This window comes from Mastigoproctus giganteus, chromosome 3 (assembly GCF_048544385.1).
Source record: "Mastigoproctus giganteus isolate SK-2022 chromosome 3, ASM4854438v1, whole genome shotgun sequence".
NCBI classification, from domain to species: Eukaryota; Metazoa; Arthropoda; class Arachnida; order Uropygi; family Thelyphonidae; genus Mastigoproctus; species Mastigoproctus giganteus.
The window spans coordinates 161697570-161725133 of record NC_143577.1 but is presented as its reverse complement, the minus strand read 5'-3'; the positions used below and the strand labels follow the sequence as shown (position 1 = coordinate 161725133).

The window sequence follows — 27564 nt, the reverse complement described above, 5'->3', positions numbered from 1 at the left end:
ACATTGGCAGTGAGCTAGTTGATTCTCTAATAACTGAGAGGAAAGTGGAGGAGAAATTGTTGAGGATAAACATAAAAAAGGCACCCGGGGTGGATGGGATCTATCCAGTTATGTTAAAGGAGGCAGCAGAGGAAGTAAGCAAACCCCTAGCCATAATTATGAGAGTTTCTTTGGACTCAGGGGAGGTACCCATAGACTGGAGATGTGAAAATGTAACCCCAATTCACAAAGGAGGATCAAAGGCTGACACAAGTAATTATAGACCTGTTAGTTTAACTTCAGTTCCAGGAAAATTAATGGAGACACTGGTTAAAGAAGCACTGCAGGATCATCTAGACAAGAATTCAGTTATAGATCAGACACAGCATGGTTTTGCTAAGGGCAGGTCTTGTCTGACCAATTTGATTGGATACTATGATGTAGTCACAAAAGAACTGGATGCAGGGAATAACTTTGATATTATATATTTGGATCTTAGAAAGGCTTTTGATACTGTTGCGCATGGAAGACTGCTGCACAAATTGGAGCAGTGTGGCATTGGAGGCAAATTGCTGCTATGGATAAAGGGATGATTGAGTGACAGAAGACAGAGAGTGGTAATCAATGTACACTGCTCAACGTGGACTAATGTTATTAGTGGAGTTCCTCAGGGTTCAGTGTTGGGTCCATTGTTGTTTTCTGTATTTATAAATGATATTGATGATGGTATATCAAGCTTAATGTCCAAGTTTGCAGACTATACAAAGGTTGGCAGGGTTGTTAAGGACACTACTGATGCTATGCTGCTGCAACAGGATCTGGAAAGGTTGAGCAGATGGGCTGAAAGGTGGCAAATGAAGTTTAACATTGACAAATGTAAAGTACTACATATGGGAAACAGTAACCCCAGATCAACGTATCAACTCTGTGGTACTACGCTGACAGTGGTAGAGAATGAAAAGGACCTGGGGGTAATTGTGCAGGCAGATATGAAGTTCTCTGAGCAGTGCAGACGAGCTGCAAGAGTAGCTCATGGTGTCTTGTCAATGATATACAGGAATTTTTCTAGCAGGGATAGGGATGTGATTATTCCCTTGTATAAGGCATTGGTCAGCCCACACCTTGAGTACTGTATACAGGTCTGGAGGCCTCCTTTCAAGAAGGATGTAGAGCTGCTGGAACGAGTACAGAGAAGGGCAACAAGATAAGTGAATGGAACAAAGGGTTGCTCTTACGAAGAAAGGCTTAAGTTTTGCAAATTACAGAGTCTGGAGACTAGGCATCGGCGAGGTGATCTGATAGAGGTGTATAAGGCTTTGAATGGCTTGAGCATTCTCAATGCCGATGGGATTCTTCCTCTTGCTCAGAATAATCACCTGAGAGGGCATAAATTCAAATTGAGGAAGGACGGATGTCGGATAGATGTGCGGAAATTTGCCTTTAGCCAGCGGGCAGTTGGTTTGTGGAATAGACTTCCATCACTTGTTGTTGAAGTTGATAGCCTAAACAAATTTAAGGCTCAGCTGGACAGGTATTTCAAACGAACGGAGGGGTGAAATGGGAGTAGTGGTTGTGTTTTTTTTTTTTTTTTTTTGGCTGATGCTGAATAAGCTTGCTTTCTTGCATCATATGCCTCTACTAATGTTAAGTACCTCAAAGCGGTTTTCTTCTTGTAAAAAACTTTGACATTATTAAGCATGACTTTTTGTTGTATGGAAAAAGATTCTTACTGAACTACGATGATGATCCATCATTCTTTGGGAACTCTGTGAAACTGGCAACTTCACTATATACATATATATTATATACAGATTCATATGATATACAGATAATATACCGATTCATACGATATACAGATAATATACCGATTCATACGATGTATAGATAATATACCGATTCATACGATATACAAATAATATACAGATTCATACGATGTACAGAAATATAAATTGTGGCACAAGGAACCACAGGACAAGCAAATGGCACAATGAGCCATATGACATGAATAAGACTAAACGTGGTGCAAGGAGCCACTTATCTTATGAAGTCATCATGAGTTGAAGACAAATAATATGGTCATAAGTAACTACATAAATTGTCCAATAAGATTAGCCTGTTTACAAAGGAAAACGATTATCATTAACTAGCAGGTAAATTACACTGTTTATTTCAACATCTTTAACTTTTATGCAGAATTCATGTCAATAGTCTATTAGCCTTCTAATGTTCTTTCCTCGAGTTCACTGAATCATCTGGGTGTTTCGGAAAGGATGCAGTGTCACTGCACAGCTCTGGAGACATGGATTCATATTTTATATTATTGTCATGAGTACTTGGATCTTAGAATGAATTTTTGGGCCTCAGAATGAGGCTCAATTAATTAAGCTTGAGGAATATTTTCAGGCTTTTCAAAAAGTTTCCAAGAAATTATTCCAGAGAAGATAGTACTGGGAGTTCAGTTATTACATGCAGACAGACTTTTTTTTCCTATCAGCAGAATGAGTATTCTTGAGTAAGAAATCTACTTACTGTCGACTGATTACAAGACACTCTATAAGCAATATGATGGAAAGAACATCCTTTCTCACATAAAACAACAATAGCACTCTTTCTTTCTTTGTGGCATCAACTGCACGTAACTCGCCATCCTGACACAAGCAAAGAATGACTGCAACTCTTGCAGAGCATGCTTATATATCTGATGCAATATTACATCATCACCTATGCATGTCAGTCTTATCTGATGCAATCTGCAAGAAATATTGCCATATACTTAAGTTATTCGGACAACAATTACAATTTTAAGGGATGATGCACTTTCTTTGAACACAGTGTATATACTAATGCACCTAATAAAGTAAAAGCAAGATCACAACGATGTAAAAACTTTGTTTTTAAGCAATACATGAGGAATAACGAAGGAATGGTACTGCTTAAAAACAAAGGAATAACTTTGTTTTTAAGCGGTACCAGAGCAATATAGGAGGATCGTATGGCATGTAACTACTTGTACAACTTGTACTACTTGTCCTCTGATGCCACCTGCTATCCATCAGGCTTATGAACTGCTCAAAAATGAGGTTGATATGAAATCCTAAGTCACAGCTAAAGTAAGTGGGATGGCATAATAATGTAGAGCAATTCCTGAGCACCCTCCTTATGAATAGAAGTTAAATGCTCATCTATGTAGTGTCGCAGATGCCATTAGTTTGCTCCATGTAACATTCATTGCAGTCAGGGCAGTTTAAGTCTTAAACAATACCAGAGTACGATGAATGATCATGAGGCCCATAACCACTTGTGCAACATACTATGACACCATCTGCTAACCTTCTGGCTTATGAATTTCTCAAAAATGAGATAGATGTGAAGTCCTAAGTCATGATTAAAACCGGTGAAGTTGGCAATAGTAATATGGAGTAATTCCTGAACATCTCTCTCTCAACAATAGAAATTAAACACTCATCTATGAAGTCTCGTAGATGGCTTTTAGTTTGTTCCACATAACATTTATTGCAGTCAGTGCAGTTGCTACAATAAATCACTCTGCATTAATAGCAGTAGGGTGTGGTTTTACCTGTGAAACCACTGAAAATACATTGTGAAGTGGAAATTTGATAGTGGAAACACCCTCCTCTTGCAAAATTCTCATCTATGAATAACGTTTATTGCAGTCAGTGCAGTCTCTATGGTAAATTACTCAGCATGAATAGCAGCAGGGATTGGTTTTACCTGTGAAACCACTGAAAATATGTTGTGCAGTGGAAATTCGATACACTGGAGACCTTTTTCTTGCAAAATTCATTCAATACACTGGATATCTTTTACTCTCAAATCCATTTGATAACACTGGAAAGGCCTAGACAGAAGATAATGAAAGCTGTTGCCAATGGTACAGGATTTTTAGTGCATGAGATGTGGGTGGGGAGTGAACCTATCCAGTACCATTTCAGGAAAGGCACATTTGTAGAGATTGTACTTTACACAGTCAATCTCTTGTTGTCTTGATATGGGTGTACTGCAGTGTGCAGCAGATAGAGTCAAAATTAAGAACTTCTGTCATTATAATGCCCCCCCCCCAAGCAAGTCGATCTTTCTAAAACCAAAATGATTTCGCCTAATGGCAATTTAAAGCAGACAGGGATCTGGTAATCTTGCCTGCTGAAAACGGTAGGAGGACTGTAGTTTGGATCACTCTTCCTATTATGAAAAAGCATTAAACGTTTTAGAGTATACGAGCCTGTATTTTAGAATTCACTAAAGGCCTTAGAAAGGAAGGAAGGTTAATTGCCTTTAAAAACATGGTTTAACCCAGTATAAAATTGAAAATGAATAATATAAATTGTATGCCTCAGGCTTTCTAGGTATACCCAAATTCAACAAACTGGATGTGTCACTAAACCTATTGTTTCACTAATCAGCTCTAACTTACAGCTTTGTAAGTTAGAGCCGATTAGCAAAACAATAGTATTCTTCTGAAGTTTTTGATCCCATTATCCGAACATTAAGCCTTTTATAAATTGCACCCTAAATGGAACAAATAAGAAATATGCTCACGTGGCACCTGTAAAGCGCCTTTATTTTAATTTTTTGTGTGTTGATTGAATTGGAAATAGCATTCTATTAATTATGATTCTATAAGTTCAATTATAAAATATCAAACAAAAATAAACCAGTGAAACCAGTAATTATGATAATAAAGAATGTTATTATCATATTTATTAGAATTTTCAAGCTCACTCATTCCCTGAATTGAAACACAGTTTCACTTCAGGGAATGATAATCATAAGTCTTCTATCCAAACATTCACATTATTTGCTTAGCCTAGGGCTTACATAGGCTTTCAGAGACAATTTTGGCAAAGTTAATACTTTTATATCTTGTGTATAAAAGATCTCAACATAAAAGTCCCTACATGCATAACTATTTGCTTGAATCAAGCAGAGGAGGGGAACTTGCTCCCCTCTTGAAGATAAAAAGGAACAGGGTATGACTGCCTGGGGAAAAAATAGATGATGTCTTAAAAGAGCAGATAGCATCTTTTAAGGGTATGAAAGGTGTATTGTTGTAGGTATGATATTAAGATCAGGAGATCTGAGGATTTAATTAACAAGTTCAGGGCAATGTTGGGGAAAAGTCACAGGTTGGGATTAAATTTGAAAATGTCTGCAATCCTGCCCAGACACAATACACGTTGAAAGCCTTGTCAATCAATTCGGCCCTGGAGAGACTGTTTTTACAGGGATGGATACACTTAAATAGAAGCGTTACTAGAATTTTTCAAATGAAACAAGTAATTTTATTTTTTATAGCTGATACTGTATAAGCTTGCCACCTTGCATCATTTTGCTACTACCAATAATAAAATAAAAGTATGACTAAACTACTTTAAATGCAAGAGAGAGAGAGAGAGAGAGAGAGAGAGAGAGAGAGAGAGAGAGAGAGAGAGAGATAGAGAGAGATAAACAATAAAACAGCAATATAAGTGCAAAGAATGTACAGATCTTGAATTAAATTCAAGATCTGTCTTTTCTGATATCATTAAAACATGTTTGTCTTTGTTAAATATTGTAGTCATTTAATATCAGCAATTGCTAACTGTATAGATTTTGCATGTCTAAAAAAGGCAGGTATTGTGTTTATTTTTTATTTCAGTGGTGGTACAAAACGGAAGTTATCCCTAGCCATAGCATTAATTGGTTCTCCTTCTGTTATCTTTTTGGATGAACCTACATCAGGTGTTGACCCAAAAGCCAGGAGAAAATTGTGGAATGCATTAGTTGCTGTTAGAGAAATTAGTAAAGCAGCTATGGTGCTAAGTACACACAAGTAAGAAATTTTAATAATATATATAGTTACTATAGTCCCAACTTGAAAGCCAATTTTTTTAGTTTCTGGGAAAATCTGAAAAGGATTAAAATATAATTCAGTATTTTAATGAAGCCATTTATAAAAGAAACCATAATATAATTGATTACACAGACCTTCAATGGTTTTTGGAATCTGGCTAATTACAAAGCGACATCACACAGATTTTTTTTCAAAAATAGCATGCTCTTTTTTTTATATATATATATACATTTGAATAAAATTTGCAAAAATGATACTCCATTTTTTTGTTTGTATAAGAATTGTAAGCATTGTTTACAAAATTTTGTAGTATGATTGTATTCACAAAGATGTTGAGAATGCACATTGCAAAATGCTGTTAGTATAAAGTTGGCAACAGACTGCAAAATGTCATTCTTTATATTATTTTAGTTTGTACAGAGCATAAAATAACACCATTTTTATTTCTCTGTTGTAAGTTTTGTAATGTATCATAGGTAATAAGAAGCAGTTTAACACATTCACTGCTTAATACGGTTATCCTTCTGCCAATCTCACCGTTCGAGTTGCCCATCTTTGGACCCTTTCAAGAAGCTCACTGTCTTCTTTTTCAGATGAGATCGCCATACTTGAATACAGTATTAGCATTAGCATTAGTAGAGGCATTTGATGCAAGAAAGCAAGCTTATGCAGCATCAGCCAAAAAAAAAAAAACCACTTCCACTTCACCCCTCTGTTCGTTCAAAATACCTGTCCAGCTGAGCCTTAAACTTATTTAGGCTATCAACTTCCATGACAAGGGATGGAAGTCTGTTCCACCAACCAACCACCCACTGGCTAAAAGCAAATTTCCGCACGTCTATCCTACATCTGTCTTTCCTCAATTTGAATTTATGCCCTCTCAGGTGATTATTCTGAGCGAGAGGAAGAATCCCATCAGCATTAAGCATGCTCAAACCATTCAAGGACACCTCTATCAGATCACCTCGCTGGTACCTAGTCTCCAAACACTGTAATTTGCAAAACTTAAGCCTTTCTTCGTAAGAGCACCCCTTTGTTCCATTCACTAATCTTGTTGCCCTTCTCTGTACTCGTTCCAGCAGCTCTATATCCTTCTTGAAATGAGGCCTCCAGACCTGTATACAGTACTCTAGGTGTGGCCTGACCATTGCCTTATACAAGGGAATAATCACATCCCTATCCCTGCTAGAAAAATTCCTGTATATCATTGACAAGACACCATGAGCTACTCTTGCAGCCCGTCTGCACTGCTCAGAGAACTTCATATCTGCCTGCACAACCACCCCCAGGTCCCTTTCATTCTCTACCACTGTCAGTGTAGTACCACAGAGTTGATACGTTGCTCTGGGGTTGCTGTTTCCCATGTGTAGTACTTTACATTTGTCAATGTTAAACTTCATTTGCCACCTCTCAGCCCATCTGCTCAACACCTTTCCAGATCCTGTTGCAGCAGCATAGTGTCAGTAGTGTCCTTGACAACCCTGCCTACTTTTGTATTGTCTGCAAACTTCGACATTAAGCTTTATATACCATCATCAACATCATTTATAAATACAGAAAACAATAATGGACCCAACACTGAGCCCTGAGGGACTCCACTAATAGCATTAGTCCACGACGAGCAGTGTCCATTGATTACCACTCTCTGTCTTCTCCCCCTCAGCCACCCCTTTATCCACAGCAGCAATTTGCCTCCAATGTCACACTGCTCCAATTTGTGCAGCAGTCTTCCATGTGCAACAGTATAAAAAGCCTTTCTAATATCCAAGTATATAATATCAAAGTTATTCCCTGCATCCAGTTCCTTTGTGACTGCATCATAATATCCAATCAAATTGGTCAGGCAAGACTTCCCCTTAACAAAACCATGCTGTGTCTGAGCTATAACTGAAGTCTTGTCTAAATGATCCTGCAGTGCTTCTTTAACTAGTGCCTCCATTCATTTTCCTGGAACAGAAGTTAAACTCACAGGTCTATAATTACTTGTGTCAGCCTTTGATCCTCCTTTGTGAATTGGGGTCACATTTTCACATCTCCAGTCTGTGGGTACCTCCCCTGAGTCCAAGGAAGCTCTCATAATTATGGCTAAGGGTTTGCTTACTTCCTCTGCTGCCTCCTTTAATATAACTGGATAGATCCCATCCACCCCGGGTGCCTTTCTTATTCCAAATGTGGTATTCCAAATGTGGTCTTACAATTGCAATCATCAATACGACACCATTGGCTGCCTGTTACACTGTTCAGAAAACTTCATATCTGCTCATATTGTAACTCCCACATCCCTTTCCTCCTCCACTATTTTTAATTCAACTCCACCAAGTACCTAATTTATTTGTGGGTTATTATTCCCCTAGGGCCTCCATAGCCGAGTGGTCAGGAGTGGGAGTGCAGTAGCACATGCTCTTTGAGTAGACTGTGGTTCAAGCCCTCGACTGACTGCTAAATATGGTTGATCTGCCAACCCACACTGGACCAGCGTGGTAGATTATGGTCCATTTCCCTCAACATGAATTGTTGAGGAGGCTTCCATCCTGCAGTGGATTGAAATGGCTGCAGTTTACCTTCCCCCCCCCCCCCTAAGTGTACCTTGCATTTAGCAGCATTAAAATATAGCTGCCACTTCTCTCACCATCTTTGAAGCTGTTCAGGTCATACTGAAGAAGTGCTGCTTGGCACTGATCATTAACTACTGTGTGAATCTTTATGTCAATGCAAATTTTGACATCACGCCTTCTATCCCTTCGTCCATGTCTTTATGAAAATGAGAAGTAACCTTGGTCCAAGAACCAATCGTTGAGAGACCTCCCACTCCTGATATTACACCAATCTGAAGAACATCATTAATCACAACCTGTCCTGTAGCCACCCAGCAATCCATCTTAGAATCTTACCAGTAATCCCAACCTGAGTCAAATTCTTTCCTAAAATCCAAATAATGTCAAAATTATTCCTTAAATCCAGCTCATGAGTAACTGTGTCAAAATAGCCTACTAAGTTAATTAAGCATGATTTTTGCTTAGCCATGTCCTGCAGAATGCCATATCTATCTAAATGTTCCTGTATTGGCTCTTAATCACTGCCTCTAAGATTTTTCCTACCACTGAAGTCAGACTAACTGGTCTGTAGTTAACAACTTCACTCTTAGAACTGCTTTTAGTTATTGGCAATACATTGGCACTTCTCCAATCCAAAGGAATCTCCCCTGAGTCCAAAGATTCCCACATAATTAACCTCAATGGTTCAATACATGCCCTCATCTGTAAACAATAAACAGTCATCTGTAATTATGACATCAGTAATTTCATATGGCTCAGCCTCACTTGCACAGCCTCTTCTGAGCATAAGGGATCTTTCTTCAGTAAAGACAGATGCAAAGTACCTGTTCAATTCTGCCGCAATATCAGCTGGATTTTATAAGACTTTCCCACACCACATTCACATAAAAATTTCTTGTCCCCTTTCTTTGCTCTCTTAGCCAATGCTTTCTGATATGCAGCCTTGGCCTCCTTATCCTTATTTGTGGTACTATTACAGATCAACATGTACCTGTTGTAAGCTTCAGTACTTTTCATCGTTCTGCAACTGTCCTGTATTATATTTTTCTGCTCTATTTGACCAGCTAGCTCCTCAGTCATCCATTTCAACATCCTCCTCCTGCATTATTTTCTTAAAGGTATGTATGCGTTTATGGCTTCTGTGATTTTTTCTTTAAAAGTATTCCATAATTCAAATGTATTTGCCATTCCTTGGCAATCTGTGCAATTCACAGATGTCATATAGTGCCTTAAACTGTCAAAGTCTCCTCTTCTGAAGTTAAAACCTGTGCCCTTACCTTTAACTAATGCAACAACTTTCTTCAATTTCCAACTGACGATTGCATGATCACTTCCTGACAGTGATTCCTGTACTTTAAGCCCAACGATGTCATGTGATTCATTAGTAATGATGAGGTCAAGAATATTCTCTCACCTAGTACTTTCTCTAACATGCTGATACAAATAATAATCATATAGTTTCTTTAAAAAAAGTTTTTCCCATGGTGAGTATTCCTCCCACTTATTCCAATCAGTCTGTGGCAGATTAAAGTCACTGCTTGCTTGTCCATTCCATCTGCATATAAAGATTCTTGTCATATTCTTCACAGTCTTCTGGTCTGTAAATTACTCCTTCTCTTATTGTTCCTTTGCTTCCAGCTAACTCACACCACACAGATTCTATGCTGACAGACATAACTTCAGGCTCAGCAAAAGCTCTTTTCATGCTCAGACTGCTCTTGACAAGAGCATGACCCCTCCACCCCTTCTGTCTTCCCTATCTTTCCTAAATGCATTATATATACCATAGTAGAACTCGTCATCACCAATTTCCAGGTGGCACCACGTTTCCGTTAGCCCTATTATATTAGTTAGTTGTTCTGACTAGGAATTCAAATTCAGTCATTTTATTGACAACACTCCTGACATTACTCTAGACACCGTTGAGACTAGGTAATCTTCTATAGTTTACTATCCTTACACACTCCTTGAAGTTATTTAGGCTTGTATCCCAAGCTTTATCTTTTCCCTCATTAGAAACATTGCTACCCACAGAACACATCAACATCTGCTATTGTGGCAATAAACAGGAAGTCATGAGGTGAGTACAAGTATTACTTTGACACATATCATCAGATAAACATGTATCTAAATTACCCTTCTCTCCCCCCTAACTAGCAATTTTTCTGAACCCTTAGGGTATGCTCAATGATACTCAATGATACATGAAAATTTCAAGTTATATATATAATCCTATATTTATCCAACAGATGGTCAGGTCATGTATATTTAATATCATTAGTCCCCATATGAATAATAATTATTTCTTTACCTCCCTTAAAATCTAACAATCTGTTGTCATCAATTGTTGCTCCTGGAAAACACACTCTGGTTCTGTCTTTATTACAAATTACCTATCTTTATTACAAAAAATGTTACCCGTTTTCCCCAACACTAGAATCTATCAATAAAACTAGATTACCTTCGACCAGAGCAGTCTGCACTTAACTGTTCTCTTCTGAGACTCAAATTGGGAGTGCATCACTTGGCAGGTCAGAGAAACTCCTTTCCCAGTATATTGAAGAAACTCACACCCTGATGCTATCAAGCAGTTCTCAATGTCAATCAAGATGATGGATAATTACTTACAGCATTACCATTTGTAAATTTACATACTGGATAGCATTCTGTTATTTCTAAATGATCTAAAAATTCTATTATAATAATGTTGTTCTTACCAAACACATCTACACATGATCTAAAATGTAATTACCAACGAGTGATATAATATCACACAGTTTGATTAGTGTCAGCAAATACACTGCTTTGAGAAATAAATACTCACTTGCCTGGTGCAGCATTCTACACATCTGCTATTTGCTCTCCATGGTAGCCTTTCAGCAACATACATCTCCATCTGCCACTCACTGAAGAGGAATTCCTGAAGTACTCTTTACTCTTCATTTAAGACTGTTTAGCTGATCCCAGGTTGGGGGAGGTGATTTATTCCAAGTTTTTCATCCCACGCAACATTCAGATTGGCTTGTGAACACACACTTCTATAGACATGTTACAAATCTGTTATGAGTTATTACTAACTGTTACAAGTAACCTTTTTGGGGTTGTTAAGACCAATATTTTATTCACATAATCAGCCACAGCTTTTCAAAACTGTTCCCCATTTAAATAAACTCATGCTGTTATATCATTGAATGGTTTGTTGGTAATGAAACTCCATGATATATAAATCATCGGATATTCCTAATCACATCTGACACGTGGTGCAAGGAAGCCACCAGCTTTTGTTACCCTGGCCAAAAAAAAACAACAAAATAAAGTAATAAAATATATAACAATTAAAATATATAATAATAATTGTACTGTATATACCTATATATAATAATAATTGTACTGTATATACATATATATAATAAAAAAAATAATAATAATAAATATATAACTAAATAAAATATATATAAAATAAATAATAAAAATTAATAAAATTTAAAAATATAAATAAATCTATAAAAAAATAAAAACAATACAAACAACCTATATGTTTTTCTTTTCCTATTCAGCTGACCTTTGAATTTCCTGAAGCCTGAACTATTTCCATAGGTTACTTACATCAGTAACAACATGCTGGCTAAAATAAAACTTCCTATAATCCAATCTAAAACTCTTTCTCTGTGATTTGAATTTATGGAATAAATTCATATTCTGGAATCATTTATAATAGTTAAATTTTTGCCTTTGTTCATTTGCTATCGCAACCTCCCCCTAAGCCTTAATCATAATCAGGTCTCCTCTATAGTGCCTGGTTTCCGAGCTCTGTACCCTATGTATTCAGAGTCTTTCCTCCTACAAGTGCCCTTGTGCAGATCTCACCACAGTGTTCCATGTGTGGTTTTACAATGCCTTATACAGTGGGATTATGATCTGCCCATCCCTACAAACAAATGTTCAATAAACAATTAATAGGACACCACGGGCCTTCCTTGCTGCCTGTCTACACTGCTCGGAGAACTTCGTGTCTAATCGTATTGTAACTGACAAATCCCTTTCTTCCTGTAGCATTTTTAATTCAACCCAACAAAGTGTATAAATTATTTTCAGATTGCTATTTGCCAAATGTAAGACTGCATTTTGCTACATTAATACATAGCTGCCACTTTTCTGACCATCTTTGAAGCCTGTCCAAGTCATTCTGAAGAAGTGCTGTTTGGTACTGATCGTTAACTATTCTCCTGACCTTTACATCATGCCCACTATCCTGTCATCAATATCATTTATGAAAATCAGAACCAGTCCTTGAGGGACCTGACTTCTAACATTAGACCAATTTGAAAAGTAACCATTAATTACAACCGTCTGCCTCCAGCCCTGCAGCCACCCTGCAATCCATCTTAGAATCTTACCTGTGATCTTAACATGTTCCAATTTATATAGTAGCCTCTTGTGAGGAACTGAGTCTATACTTTGCTAAACAGGTTAAATTAATATGATTTTCCCTAACAAAACCATGCTGTGTAATCTTCAGAATTCCATTTCTACCTGTATTGTACTTTTTACCGTTCTTCAATGATTTTCTGCCAAATGACACTGACCAGTCTTTAATTACAGATTTCACTCTTAGAATCATCTTTATGTAATGGTGATATTTTGGTACTTCTCCAATCCAGAGGACTCTCTTCTGAGTCCAGTGATACCCTTATAATTAATCTTAATGGTTTAATGCTGCCTCTTACAGAATTACTGGGTAGTGCTATCAACTCTGGTAACATTACTTGCCTTCAGGCTCAAATGTTTTTTTTTTTTCTAATAAACAGTCATCTTTAATTTAAGTATTGCTAATTTCATATTGCTTAGCCCCTCCTCACTATGAAAGGTCTTTAGTCTGTAAAGATCAATGCAAAGTACCTGTTAACCTCATCAGCAACATTAGCTGGGTTACCTAAGTTTTTTCCATGCCCATTATGCAAGGATGCAATCTGATTCATTTTCAGATTATTGCTTTACCTTTTCTGTGGCTCTGTTAAAGATAATTTTTTTTAATGAAACCTCCAGACATGACAGCTATTAGAACCTGTACTTAGTACCATACATGGGTTGAAGTGAAAGAAGATACTTGTTGCTGTGAAAACATCTATGGCAGCACTAGAGTAAAATTGATTGGTAACAAAAAAAAAATTTTCTGTAACGGAAATGATGCAATTGATTGTTAACGAATTTTTTTTACGGAAATGACGCAATTCACGTCACTTCCTATTAGGTGGCTGTTAGATTTTAAATGATGCAAATGATGTCACTTCCTAAATGGCACTAACGATGCTAACTCAGTCACTAACTGATTTGGTAGAGTAAGTAGTTGATTCAGTAGGTAAGTTCATACTAAGATATCGAAATGATGTCACTTAAATGATGCCAACTCAGTCACTAATGTTTATTCGGCAGATTAAGCAGCGGGTAGTTATATTATGCAATAATAAAATGTAGACTTTAATAAAATCTGCTTCTCAAGATTTTGATCAACATCAACCTTCTAAATAGCATAAGTAAGTAAGTTTCGATGAAAAATTTAAAGGGTTTAAATCTAGTGCCGCCATAGATGTTTTTACATAAAATAAAATATCTTTCTTATATACAGGGTATGTAAGAAAGATGCTTTTTTATTTTGACATTAGACTTGAACTTCCATAGATTGTAATTTTCAGAAGATACTTATGAAGGAAGGAAGGTTGTTTCAGAAAACAGAAGTTGAATGAATAAATGAGGAAGAAGAAAAGTTAGTTCTGTGAGTTTGAAGTTGGACAGTAAAAGGATGTTGACTAGTTGTGACATGTGTTTGGACTACTTTGGAAGAGAGAGCAGGAATTATAGAAGCCAATTTAAAAGAACAGTGCCTGTGGAAGTATGTATAGAAAAAGTATGCAGCAGAAATAGAGTGTCCGTGAGACAGAGAGTAGAGAGCCTCTGTTAGAGATGAGTCATTAATTAACTTAACTGCCCTCTTCTGAATGGAATCTAGAAGCCTGTGGTTTTGGGGCCACCGCCCCAGTTGTGCGAACAATATTGCATGGTGGATTTGTGATTTGTAGAGTGTATAGCTGTTTAGAAGAAAAGTAATTATTATTATTGTTGCTCATATTATTTCTCCCTGATTGGGAGATACCACTCTGTGACGGGTACTGCTACCAAGTGCACAGGGTGGTTGTAATGTCTGCTGTTACTGTGGGTCGAGGAAATCTCTGACTATCCTACAAGTGTTCAGGATTATTATTATTATTGCTCTTATTTTATTTCTCCCTAATTGGGGTGTTCCACCACATGACAGGTATTGCTGCCAAGTACACAGGGTGGTTGTTGTTATGTCTGGTGTTACTGTTGGTCGAGGAACTCTCTGACTACCTTACAGGTGCTCAGGATTGCGACTTTTTGGAGTTCCTTGTAGGTGTTTGCTGGAAGACTTATTGCTGCTAGGCTGTTATGTAGGGTCTTTGGCACCATACTTGTGGTTGACACGATGATCGGAATGGTCGTTACTTGTTGCATATGCCACATCTTAGGTTCGTGTACTTCCTTATTTTTCCCCATGGGTTTTCTGCAGTTTGCCAGTGTTGGATACCGCTATGTCAATCAGATATGTAGCCTTTTCCTTCTTGTCCACAAGGGTTATGCCCGGTCTGTTGTGTGGGATTGTCTTATCCGTTATTATGGCGCAGTCCCAGTACAGCTTGTGGATTGGGGTCTCTAGTACTTGTAGTATGGTACACTTTCTTCGATCAACTGGTATTTCCTTGCTAGCTTCTGATGTATTATCCTGGCTACCTGGTCGTGTCTGTGAGTGTACTCAGTCTGCGTGATCACTTGCATCCCGCGGTGATGTGTTGGATCGTTTCTGAGGCTATGTGGCATCGTCGACATGTGTCATTGAACACTCTGGGCTCCTTGGCGATGTATTTTCTATAGTTCCTGTTGTTGATTACCGGGTCTTGGATGGTGAGCATGAATCCTTCAGTCTCGGGGAAGAGTGTTCCGCACATGAGCCATGCATTGGAAGCAATTTTATCTATGTGATCTTGATGGATATCATTGTAGCGTCTGCCATGGAGTGTCTTCTCTGCCCATCTTTCTGGCTTCGTTTGTGCCTCCTGGTTGGGGAGGACTCCTCACTTAGGTTGAGGGGGGGTATACCGTCTATCTTGTCTATCTTCCTTATGGCCTGGTGGAGTGCTGCTGTGTGTTTCTGGAAGTAATCCTTCAGGTTAACTATCACTGTCTTCTGTTGCTCAATGAGGTCTATCAGGCCCCTTCCTCCTTATTCCCAGGCAATTGTCAGTCTCTCCACGGCAGATTTCGGGAGGTATTGGCGGCTTTTGGTCCTTGTTTTTCTCATGATATCCTCCAGCTCGGTGTTAGTCCAATCTATGACCCCGAAGGAGTATGTTAGCACTGGGACTGCACAGGTGTTTCTTCGGTTCAGTTTTGCTTTAAGCAGGCTTCTGAGTCTCGGATGGTATTTTTCGGTCAGGCAGGCCTTAATTTCCTTGTGCTGTAACTGCTGAGCCTGCATCATCCCCAAGTATTTGTAGGCCTCTCCCTCTGCCATGGCTTCGATCTCTTTACCACTCTGCAGCTGGTAGTTTTGGTTGACTAATTTTCCCTGGCGCAGTTCGTGGGTCTTGCATTTGTCTAGACCAAATTTCATCCTAATATTATTGCTGAATTCTTCGGTGATCTGGAGTAGTTGCTGGAGGTACTTCTCGGTTCCCGCATAGAGCTTGATGTCATCCATGTACATCAGGTAGGTGAGGGTGTACAGGTTCTTCCTTCCTTCCTTTGAGGTTATATCCATACTTGCTACTGTTGAGCAAGGTGGATAGCGGGTTAAGTGGTATACAGAACCACAATGGGCTCAGGGCATCTCTCTGAAAGATTCCTCTCCTGATGGGGATTGGCCTGGTTATGATGTTTTCCACCTTAATGTTGGTACTTCATTTTGCTGTCATTTCTCCTACAAAGTTTGACTGACTTTGTAGATGTTCAGCGCTTCTATTAGCCAGCTATGAGGCACGGAGTCAAAGGCCTTGCGGTAATTGATGTAGGCTGTGTACATGTTGCGGCGCTTCTTGTAGGCTAACTCCATAACTGCAGGATCTCTTGTTAATTGCTTCTTGCATCCTTTGATCAGTCTTGTACATTGTTGGGAGGCAGGTCATTGGCCTATATTTCACCAGGTTTCTTGTATCTTCATCTTTAGGCTTCAGATATGTGGTTCCTGGAGTGAGAAACTTCAAGATTGTCTCGGGGTGCCTTATCATTCGGGTGAACTGCTCTGCCAGGTGCTTGTGTGTGTGCAAGTGAGCTTCTTGTACCAGTAGTTGTGGACGTTATCTATTCCTGGAGTTTGCCAGTTGTGAGAGTTCTTGATCGTCTGTTTTACATCTTCTTCCCAAATCTCCCACCCTCTCATTTCTTGTACTTCCTTGGTTTTCTGGTGTTCTGGTACTATCCAGGTGACTCAGCTGTTATGTCTTACTTCTCTGCTCTATATGTTCCCCAAAACTCCTTGATCATCTTCTTCTCAGATGGTCTGTTCCTTTCTTTCCAAGTCTTCTCCAAGATTCCAGTAGAAGCCTCTTTGGTCATCATCAAAGATTCGGTTGTTTATTTTCTTCTGGGAGCTCTCTTTGTATCAGCATAGTCTCTTGCTGAGTGCAAGGAGGTTCTGCTTCAATGTGTCCAAGTACCATCCTATTCTCTGATCTTTTGTCTCATGTTTGCTGTGGACACTGTCTCTCTTGAGGATGCTCTTCACTTTTCCAAGTAATTTCTTACTCCTGTTGCCCCATTGGTACTGGGTCAATTGGCCTATCTTGATTCTTAATTCTTCTATCTTCTGCTGAAGTCTTCTTTCTCAAGCTGATGGTTCCTTCTGTTTTCGGTTCTTCTGCTGCTAGTCTCTCGCTTCTCCTCCATTAATCCTCGTGGCTGCTACTGCAGCACAACACATGGCTGTGTGGACAGCCTCCAGTGTTGCTCCATTGCTATCAAGGTAATGCGGTATAATGTGCCGATTCAGGTGGTCTGTGACTCTCCACAAGATTCTATTCGGCCTCTGCTTCGGTATCACGAGTCTTTGTGTGGTCCATTCCTTCGAATTCTGTTAGGGCTTTCTTCCACTCATCCTCTATTCTGAATATCATGACCTCATCTGTTTCCACTTCAGCTGCTGTGGGTTGTATTTCTTCTTGCTCTTCCTCCTCTGGTTCAGTGGTGGTATGTTCTTCCTCCTCTGGTTCCATATTCTTTATCCTTTGTAGTTGATCGCTCATGTCCAGCTTGATTTTTTTACAAGATTGCAGGAGCTATCAGGTTCTTTGTGAAGATGGTCCTTCTCTGGTCTGCTATTTGCTGTTTGGTGACTTGAATATCTGGGAATCGTTCCAGCCACTTGGTATGTAGTCTCGCCCTGTAAGTTGTCGTATCGGTCTCCAGCTTTGTTATTTCGTAGTATGCTTTCATGATATACGTATTCATTTTGATGCTCCACTTCGTGTGTTGGCATTTTCTCCCTTCTAGGTGGTCAGTTGCACAGGAAGCACTTTCAGTTGGTGGAGCTGGATGGTCTTGCCCTCTTCTGGCAGCCATAAAGGGGACAGCGCCACTCACTCCACTGTCTTCCTCGGGAAACCGTCTCTGATTTTTCGAACCGCACCCTCTGCTAAGGCCTGAACGCTAGTGACTTTATCCTGTGCCACACTTGGTGCAGTATGATTAATATTTCTCTGCGACATCATCCGTCTATGGAGGTGGACCTGTTTAGCTTCGGCTTATGTCCAGTGATAGTTCTTGGGAGTGATGCCAGGTGGCGCCACAATCTGCCTTAGCCGCCACTCCAAACTTGGGGTAGGTAGGTCCCTTGGAGCAACTTTCACGATGTTTATTTATTTATTAATTTTTATTACTATTAATTTATTTATTATTATTATTCTAATTTATTACTATTATTATACCAGTCTCCCAGCGTGATGGAGCTGTGTTCGCTTCTGCCAAGGTAGTACTTGAACCCGGGTCCATCAGGCTGGAAATCCAGTGTCGTAACCACTGGGCCATTGCGCCCCATATTATTATTATTATTATTATTATTATTATTATTATTATTATTAGCTATATGGTGCAAGGAAGCCTGAGGCTTATGCTGCACCAGCCAAAAAAAAATTCCAAAGTTACCCTAAGAAAGAGAGAGAGAAAGACAAGGGAATCACCAAGAAAGAGAAGAATGATGATATCCAGCTCAGGACCCTGGGTGTGCCAAGCCCATACTCACCAGATGTAAGCCCCTGGGGTTTTATTAGCCATATGGTGCAAGGAAGCCTGAGGCTTATGCTGCATGAGCCAAAAAAAATTCTGAATTGTCCCAAAAGAGAGAGAGAGAGAGAAATAGAAGGGAATCACCAAGAAAGAGAAGGATAATGATATCCTGCTCAGGACCCTGGGTGTGTGTGCCAAGCCCATACGCACCAGATGTGAGCCCCTGGGGTTATAGTATACTAAAACTTCATGACCTGAGTTCCATCAGTACTTATTCTAAGCAACCCAACAGTAACAAACAAGCTGCTGTCCATTTGTCAGATCTTTGGCTTAATTTCTTAGCTTTAGGTAGCAAGTATTAACAGCTCCTAGAACACTAGTGTTCAATATACTGTTCCATGGATACCTGTCTCTTTTTCTCCACACTTGTTTTTTTAACAGTGTATCAAGTGTTTTTCTCACTTTGAATTTTATAATAAATATCCCCCCATAAATGCAGGGATGGATATTTATTCAATATTCAGTCAAAGCCTTTGCATTACTTGCCCTTTTCAAATTTAAGTGAATTTCAAATTATCATGAAAATGTAAGACTTTGTATTATAATATGAAAATATTAGCAAAATTACAAGAAGTTCTTCAAGAGAATTTCATTGATTTTAGCATGGAAGAATGTGAAGCATTATGTAACCGACTGGCAATTATGGTAAATGGGCAGTTCCGATGTCTTGGAGCTACACAACATCTCAAGTCAAAGTTTGGTCATGGTTACACAGTGATTGCAAAAATACCAAAAGAAAAATCGTTGGACCCAGATGTTTTGCAGCTTGTTAAGAACTATATTCAGAATGCTTTTCCAGGAGCGAAACTGAAGGATATTCATCAGGTAAGAGATTTTATTTTACATCATAGGATAGTTCAAAATATGGAAGAGAAGAAAAAAATATTCAAATTACCTTACTCCAGTTATCATACACAGTCAAATTTTGTGTGTGTGTGTGTGTGTGTGTGTGTGTGTGTGTGTGTGTGTGCGTGTGTGTGTGCGTGTGAGAGAGAGAGAGAAATTGAAACAAATGCTGACCCAACAGTTCAAGAAATGGAGCAAAGGTATATAAATAAAGAATGATGATATGTAAAGTAAATTTGACAGAATTGATTAATGTCATGGAATAAAGATTAAACATTACATCAGACTGTGATATTAGAGAATATAGAATATGGAGAATTATAGATATAAAAAAAATGGAAAACAGAAGAGAAGCCTAAAAAAAAATTACAATAAGTAATAGTAGGACCTAATAATATGCCAGTAGACCTGAGTTATAAAGATGTAATATGAAAAGTAATAATTTTATCAAAATTTTGGACCATACTGGCAGAATAACAGATAGCAGGTTAAACAATTATTTACACGAATTATATACATAAAATATATAAACAGTCAGGTCTCTATATTCGCGGGGGTTATGTGTCAACACTTCCTGCTAAAACGTGAAATTCCACAAAAATCTGTACTCTCGGCCAAATAGCCCCAGATGTTTTCTACGTATGCCTAAACACTTACACAACCATTTACAATTAAATTTAGAATTTGAGATTGAGGCCAAAAGGACGGCAAGAATGCAAACAGTTGGCATGTAGTATATGGTTGACTCAATAGAGGAACAAAAAAGAAAAACACAAAAAAAAAAAAAAGGAAAGTAGCAAAAAAAAACTCGCTGCAACTAAACCAAAACAAACAACGATACAACAGAAATATCTGGAGTGTGAAAAATGAAGACAATAGAGACCTTGAGTGAAAAAAATGGGGGGGGATTGAAAATGTGTAGTTAAATTCGTAATAAATACCGCTCAGAATAGGAAAGGAAGTAAATAACACACAAAGTAGCAAAAAAAAGGGTGCTGAAACTCTTGAGAAGTAGAAAAAAAAGGTAGTATAGGAAGAATATGGTTTCTCGCTATGCATTCATAAAACTAATGGCTCACAAGAAATAAAAAGAAGAATATAGAAAAGTAAAGGAAATGTAGAAAAAATGTGTGGGCTCAGGCAGTTCATGGTCATAAATCCCATTCCTATCAATGGGACCTTAAACAGAATTGAACAGAGTTCAAGGAACTCAGTTTAATTTTTTTTCCCTACATTTCCTTTTTTTTTTTTAATTTTGTACCTTTTTTGTACCTAATTTTGTACCTTCTTTGGTACCTTTTTAGAAAATTTCAAAGGATGGATCATTAGCAATAAACTAAATTTAAATATTTATTATTATTATTATTATTAGCCATATGGTGCAAGGAAGCCTGAGGCTTATGCTGCACCAGCCAAAAAAAAATTCCCAAGTTACCCTGAGAGAGAGAGAGAGAGAGGCAGAAAGGAATCACCAAAAAAGAGAAGAATGATAATATCCAGCTCAGGACCCTGGGTTTGCCAAGCCCATACTCACCAGATGTGAACCCCTGGATATGGACAGAACCATGATCAAGAGCCTGTGAGATAGGTTTACATTAAATTCTACAGTCATATAAGGTTTTGAGAATAGGCTTGGCTACACTTCCAACATTTCGGGGGACCACTTGTAGCAATGATTATCATTGCTTCCTACACCTGTTGGTGCTATTTGAGGGAATGAAGAAGACAAAATGATGGGCAGGTGTAGTCTGATTTCTTGCACCCACAGATGTAGGAAGCAGTGATTACCACTTCCACAAGCATGTTCAGCCGGTTCTTGAACAGGGCCCCATGCTGAAATGGTCTAAATAATAGCATCATCTGTGTCTTTTCTGCATTTCTATCAATGAGCCTAATGCTGTCTTAATGTCTATTACCCATATTCTCATCACTTCAAGAGCACTTGTGCAAGTCAACTTGAAAATTTCTAGAAGTAGAGTGTATACTTCATTCTCAGTGTGTATGTTTCATTTGATATTGAACATAGGACGTTATTTAAAAATGTAATTTTTATGTTATACTCACTTTCAGTAATATCTGTATTATTTTTAACTTCTGGAGGTAAGGAAATAATGAGTAAATAGAATCTTATTTTACAAAAATTGCCATAATGGTTTGAGTTTAAATATACCTTTCGTATGACTGCTAGGTCCTACACAGCGTATGTTTGTGTGCAATAATTGGTTTAATAATATGTAAATGTGTGTGATTATGATTATTGGTTCCTATTATTATTTATTCATTTCCTATTTTTATAAGATGACTGCAATTGTTAAACAGTATTGTTGATTAATGTATTAAATATTTGAATTTAAAATTTTTTTTTCAGTACATAGGCAGTTCTCGCTTTACGAGTTCCCAGGTTTACAAGTTTTTTTTTTTTTTTTTCGAACAAAATCAAAAATATCAACATTAATTGCAAAAAATGAATGTTGAACATTCATAAATACCACATTTCAAACCACGCACATAGCTAAACAATACAAGTGTACCCAGCTTTACGATATTAATCCATTCCAGAGACATCATCGTATCGTGGAACCCAATAACACATTGTTTTTTGGTAATTCGTTCCATGACCTCGGAAGTTGAAATTTTCGCTGTATAACTCTCTAAAAGGTCATTTTTATAGTGCAAATTTTATTAGTTACCAGTTCAAATTGCTAAAATGCACTACACTTTCATCGTTATCATATGTTCTGTTATAAGAACCAATTTTGAATGCCTTTGTGACATTTTTCTAAAGCACATTTTGGAGGTCATGACCATAAAACAATAAAAACAATTTGCACTTTCCGGTTTATTGGGCTTTTTTGTTAGTGCAAGCAATTATAAATGGGTAGTAAACTCGATCTTCTTGCATTTGCAAAAATACTGATAGCTGGAATTGTGTGTTTTTTTGCGTTATTATGGTGAAATGTGTTTCCCCTTTACTGAAATCTTCAATCATATAAAAAACAAATTTTCAGAATCTTCTCTTTATTCTTTTTTTTTTTTTGTAAACTTGTTACTCCAAGAAAATCATGTTAGTTGCAATTTCTGTGTTCTGTTAAAAAATGCTTATGTGTGCTATTGAAATTTATAAAGAAAAGTGAAGATTATCTTGGAAATAAACACCTCTTGAAGCATTTCTGAAGAAGACGACTCCTTGTGCAACAAACCAACGAGTGCCAAGCCAGTAATGAGTGATTGAGTGTGCATTTAGTTGATAATAATGATGATGATGAAGAATAAACATTCTTTAACATTTGTAAGTCATAAATAATTTCTCTATTATTATAATTTGCTTGATTTTACAAGGCTATGTTTTCATTTCTTTGGATAAATCAATCATTGTTTAAACATAAACTAATTAACTATCTAATTTCATTGTTGAGAACGTAACCCCTATTTTTAACATTATGTCTATGGGATTTAATTCCCGCTTTATGAGCGCACGCGCTAGGAACGAATTAACTCGTAAAGTCGAGAACTACTTGTAATATAAAATTATTTAATTATTTCTTAGTTAGTGTAAAATTTTAAAAAATAAAAAATTAAAAAATCACTATTACAGAAACATCCCGTATCAGTTTTGCACAGGACCCCAGAGCCTGAAAGTAATTCTTGAGCAGTGGGACCACAAATTTTGGGGCCGGCCTTGTCCACAAGTGGTCCTTTGAATTGTGGGAGGTGTAGCCAAGCCTATTCTCAAAACATCATATGACTGTAGAAATCCAAAACCTATCCCAAGGGTTTTTGAACATGGTTCTGTGTACAGTTGATGTACTAATATCTTTAATTTTTATTTTGAATTCAACAATAAAATTATTGTTTTAGGTAACTCTTTTAGCCTTAACTACTATAAACTCTAATTATAATTATTGTTTTAGGTAACTCTTTTAGCCTTAACTACTATAAACTCTAATTATAACATGACCACTTTATTTTTAAAGTGTTTAAGATCTACTGCACAAAAATTAGCAAAAAAAAACCTCACTTTTATACATAACCAAGAGCAAACTAAGTTTTCTATAAAACTTGATGTCATATTGTGAAACAAGTGACCAAAAAGTTACCTTGTAGCTTTGTGGTCACTTGTTTGATTGTTTATTTGACTTGCTTGTTTGACCACAAAGTTAGTAACTTTGTGGTTACTTCTTTCAAAATATGAGATTGTGTTTTTCTATAAATTTGAATTGCATCAGCAGTTCAAATAAAAAGTGCTGTCCCCCACAAGGAAAAGAATACTGCTATTTATTTGAAATTATGCCATTGTTCTGACAGCCATTTTTCTCTTATCAGTGCCTCATTGGTGGGTAACCAGGCATAGCCAGTGAAGCTAATAAGGTATTGGCAAATTTAACCAACAAAAATAACCATCTGGAAAAATGGCATACATTTCAAATAAATAGCATATCATAATCAAAGTGATATCTAATTGCTTCTTAGGAAGCAGTGCTTTTTATATGAATTTCTGATGAAATACTGAAGCAATGCATAGTAACTTGCTTCACAATATGAGATAATGCATTTTTGTAACAAAATTAGTGTGCTGTTAACTACATAAAAATGTGAGTGTTTTTTCCCCAACCTTTTCACAGTAATAGTTTATAGCACTCATGTTCCTGCAGTTTTTGCTCTAAATTTATCTGAGACATAAAGACATTAGTGACCAGAAAAAAAAGAAAAGAAGTTCATTCCCATTCGGCAACATTTATAAGCTTCTGAAGGTGATATGTGAAATTTAGCACTTTTACTGACTATAAAATTTTAAAAATTATCATCATTATAATTAAAAGAATTTAATTGCTTCCACTCCATTCCAATTCTCACAAAATGCATTTATATGCATTTACTAGCAGGTTAAAGGGATAGCAGTAGAATACCGGCAAGCTAGAATTTTTGGGTAATGATTTACAAACTTCATTAAAGAAAAAATTCTTACTGGAGCAATTAATTTTAAGTAGTAACTCAGTGGTATCCAACCGGTGCTTATAATTATATCAGAACATATCCGTTTATCAGCTTAAATATAAACTAATCTGTTCTGATCAGTTTAAGTTTGTGTTTCCAATTTTAGCATATGCAGTCATAATTTGAAGAAAAAGAACACCTTGTGTATCAAAAAAAAAAAAATTTTGCACTTGAATTCTTGATCTTTAAATAGATAAACTGAGAAAAGAAGATAGATTTCTTCCCCCAACCATCTCTCTCTCTCTCTCTCTCTCTCTCACTCTCTCTCTCTCTCTTTCTCTCTCTCTCTCTCTCTCTCTCTCTCTCTCTCTCTCTCTCTTTCTCTCTCTCTCACACACATATACACACACACACTGGCAAAAAACTTCACATTAAAGGAATTCTCTGAGATATTTCATGACATTGAAAGTGCAAAGGATAAAATGTTGGAAGCCGTTCCAAACTTAGAAAGGAGTATGACAATTCACCAAGGCATAGAAAAGATGCTTGCTCCATATCATAAATTATACAATGAGAAGAAGAAGGCAAGAACTGTTTAAACTTGGTCCTTGAGGTTGTCACTGACATTCTCTCAGATAGGCCAGATATGTACTTGCTACCTGGGAGTCTAAAACGCTGATGGAACTGATATTCGGGTGACACTCAAGTCAAGTGGACCCGATTTCGGCGAAGTCCGGACGGTCTGTGACAGCCAAATACTCTGCTTGCACCTTCACAATGGTGGGACTGTTAGTAATCCTGGGTATAACCTCCATGCACAAGTACATGGTGGGTGACCACCCAGGTGTAAACCAACGTAAGCAGGGGCTGAGGTGTGGCGCCCACACCACATGGAGGAATGCCGCCCCTCTATGTTACCAGGCAGTACTAGGTGGTAGATGACTCTCATCAACCGGTGCAATACAATACCACCACTTTGCTTATTGAAGGCTTGAAGTGGTGGAACCCATGTTTAGTCTCTAGAGCTAAGTTCTGGTCAACCCTTCCCTATCTCTTCCATCATGTAGTATGATTGATAACTTTGGAGGTTATGATGAACATCGTGGTGAGATCCAATATTCCTTACATTTCGAGGATACAGCTCTAAAATGGTGTTTGCAGGCCGGCCGCTAGTTAGTACACCACACCGAACCTATTGGTAACTCTCTAGGAGGGTTCCAGATCAGCTAGTGTATAATCTTGCTACCTCTACTCTGCCAGATAGTAACTGGAGGGAGTCCGAGTAGTGTGTATGCGGGGAGCATTGTCGAGCCCACATTATGTCAAGGATCTGGGTATATTTTTACCATGTGTACGCCATATCCAAAAATTTCATTATTTCATACAGCATGTCCCACCCACTTTTTCTTACTTTTGAATACACCATGAATTGTCAAACTAATAGAGCAAGCTTATCTACAAAAAGATCTAAACCTCGCAAGCACTTCCTAATTCATTTCACAAATATACATGGTCTCAATTCTAGTCTTAATGATGTCCATTTCCACTTGCAGTCTGCCAAACCCCATGTACTTTTTCTGACAGAATCTCAGTTATCGGTTGATTCAACTACTGCTCATCTCAGATGCCCAAATTATTCGCTGTATGATTCCTATCACCTCAAAGGTGGTACTTGTGCATATGTCCGTTTTGATATTTCCTGTCAGGGACTTGGCAATTTGGAATCTCCTCTCTTTGATCTTTTCTGGCTTAAAGTCTCTCTACCTCATTGTGTCAAATTCATCTGTTGTCTCTACCGTTCTCCCAACTCAACTCCACTAATCACTTGGAACTCTTTGACTTCCTCTCTTTGCAACTTGACTTTCTCCAGTCCAACTTTCCTAACAGTGAGGTAATGTTCCTTGGTGATTTTAATGTTCACAACTCCAGCTGGCTTCTGTTTTCTAGTCACACCGACACAGCTGGCCAAGATGGTGAGGCTTTTGCAATTACTAATGACCTTACACAGATTGTTCATTTACATACAAGAATACCAGACAATCCTAATCATACAGCCAATACGCTTGATCTTTTTCTCACAAACAACCCTTATAAGTACACGGTTGAAGTGAGAGGTCCTTTAGACACTTCAGATCACAACATGGTGATTGTCTCTTCTCCAATGGGGCCTTTATCTCATGGCTATTCCCAACCTCGTGTTGTTTGGCATTACAAGAATGCAAAATGGGACTACCTGCGAGACTTCTTTTCTTCTTTTCCTTGGTCGGATTACTGTTTCAAAACTTCTGATGTCAACGTTTGCTCAGATCATGTGAGTGAAATTATTCTTGCAGGAACAAGAATTCTCGTCCTTTATCTAAACCTTGGTTTTCCAATAAATGTGCTAAGGCATTACAAGAATGCAAAATGGGACTACCTGCGAGATTTCTTTTCTTCTTTTCCTTGGTCGGATTACTGTTTCAAAACTTCTGATGTCAACGTTTGCTCAGATCATGTCAATGAAATTATTCTTGCAGGAATGGAATCCTTTATTCCACACTCCACTTTAAAATCTCGTCCTTTATCTAAACCTTGGTCCAATAAATGTGCTAAGGCTGTTCAAGAGAAGAATGTTGCATATCGTAATTGGCTTGTTTCTAATTCGCCAGTTTCATTTTCTACCTACACCAAAGTTCATAACAATTGTAAAGCAATTATTAATCAGTCCAAACTAGAGTTTGAACAGGCTAAGAGTAGAAAACTTGCTTCTTGCCCTAATGGTAGCCGAGCATTCTGGTCTCTTGCCAAAGCTATTGGCCGCAACTTTTGCCCATCTCTGCTCCCACCTCTGTCCAAACCAGATGGTTCTGTTGTCACTTCAGCCAAGGATAAAGCTGACCTGCTAGCATCCCACTTTTCTTTCAACTCATGTATTAATGATCTTGGTAAAACACCTCCCACCATTCTCAACACGCTCCATTCAGTGCCTCCTGTGGTCTTCCGTCAAAAGGATATCAGAAGGATTTTGACGAATCTTGATGCTAAGAAGGCTCCAGGTCCTGATGG

At 37.8% G+C, this 27564-nt stretch overlaps 1 protein-coding gene across 1 annotated transcript in view; it reads left to right on the top strand.

The window, feature by feature from the left end:
- Positions 1-27564, top strand: part of LOC150088371 (phospholipid-transporting ATPase ABCA3-like) — a 335787-nt gene that overhangs the window by 282854 nt on the left and 25369 nt on the right. The window contains exons 15-16 of the mRNA XM_090370138.1: positions 5636-5809; positions 19341-19563. Of these exons, the coding sequence (XP_090226264.1) occupies positions 5636-5809; positions 19341-19563 (397 nt within the window). The remainder of the gene's footprint in view (positions 1-5635; positions 5810-19340; positions 19564-27564) is intronic.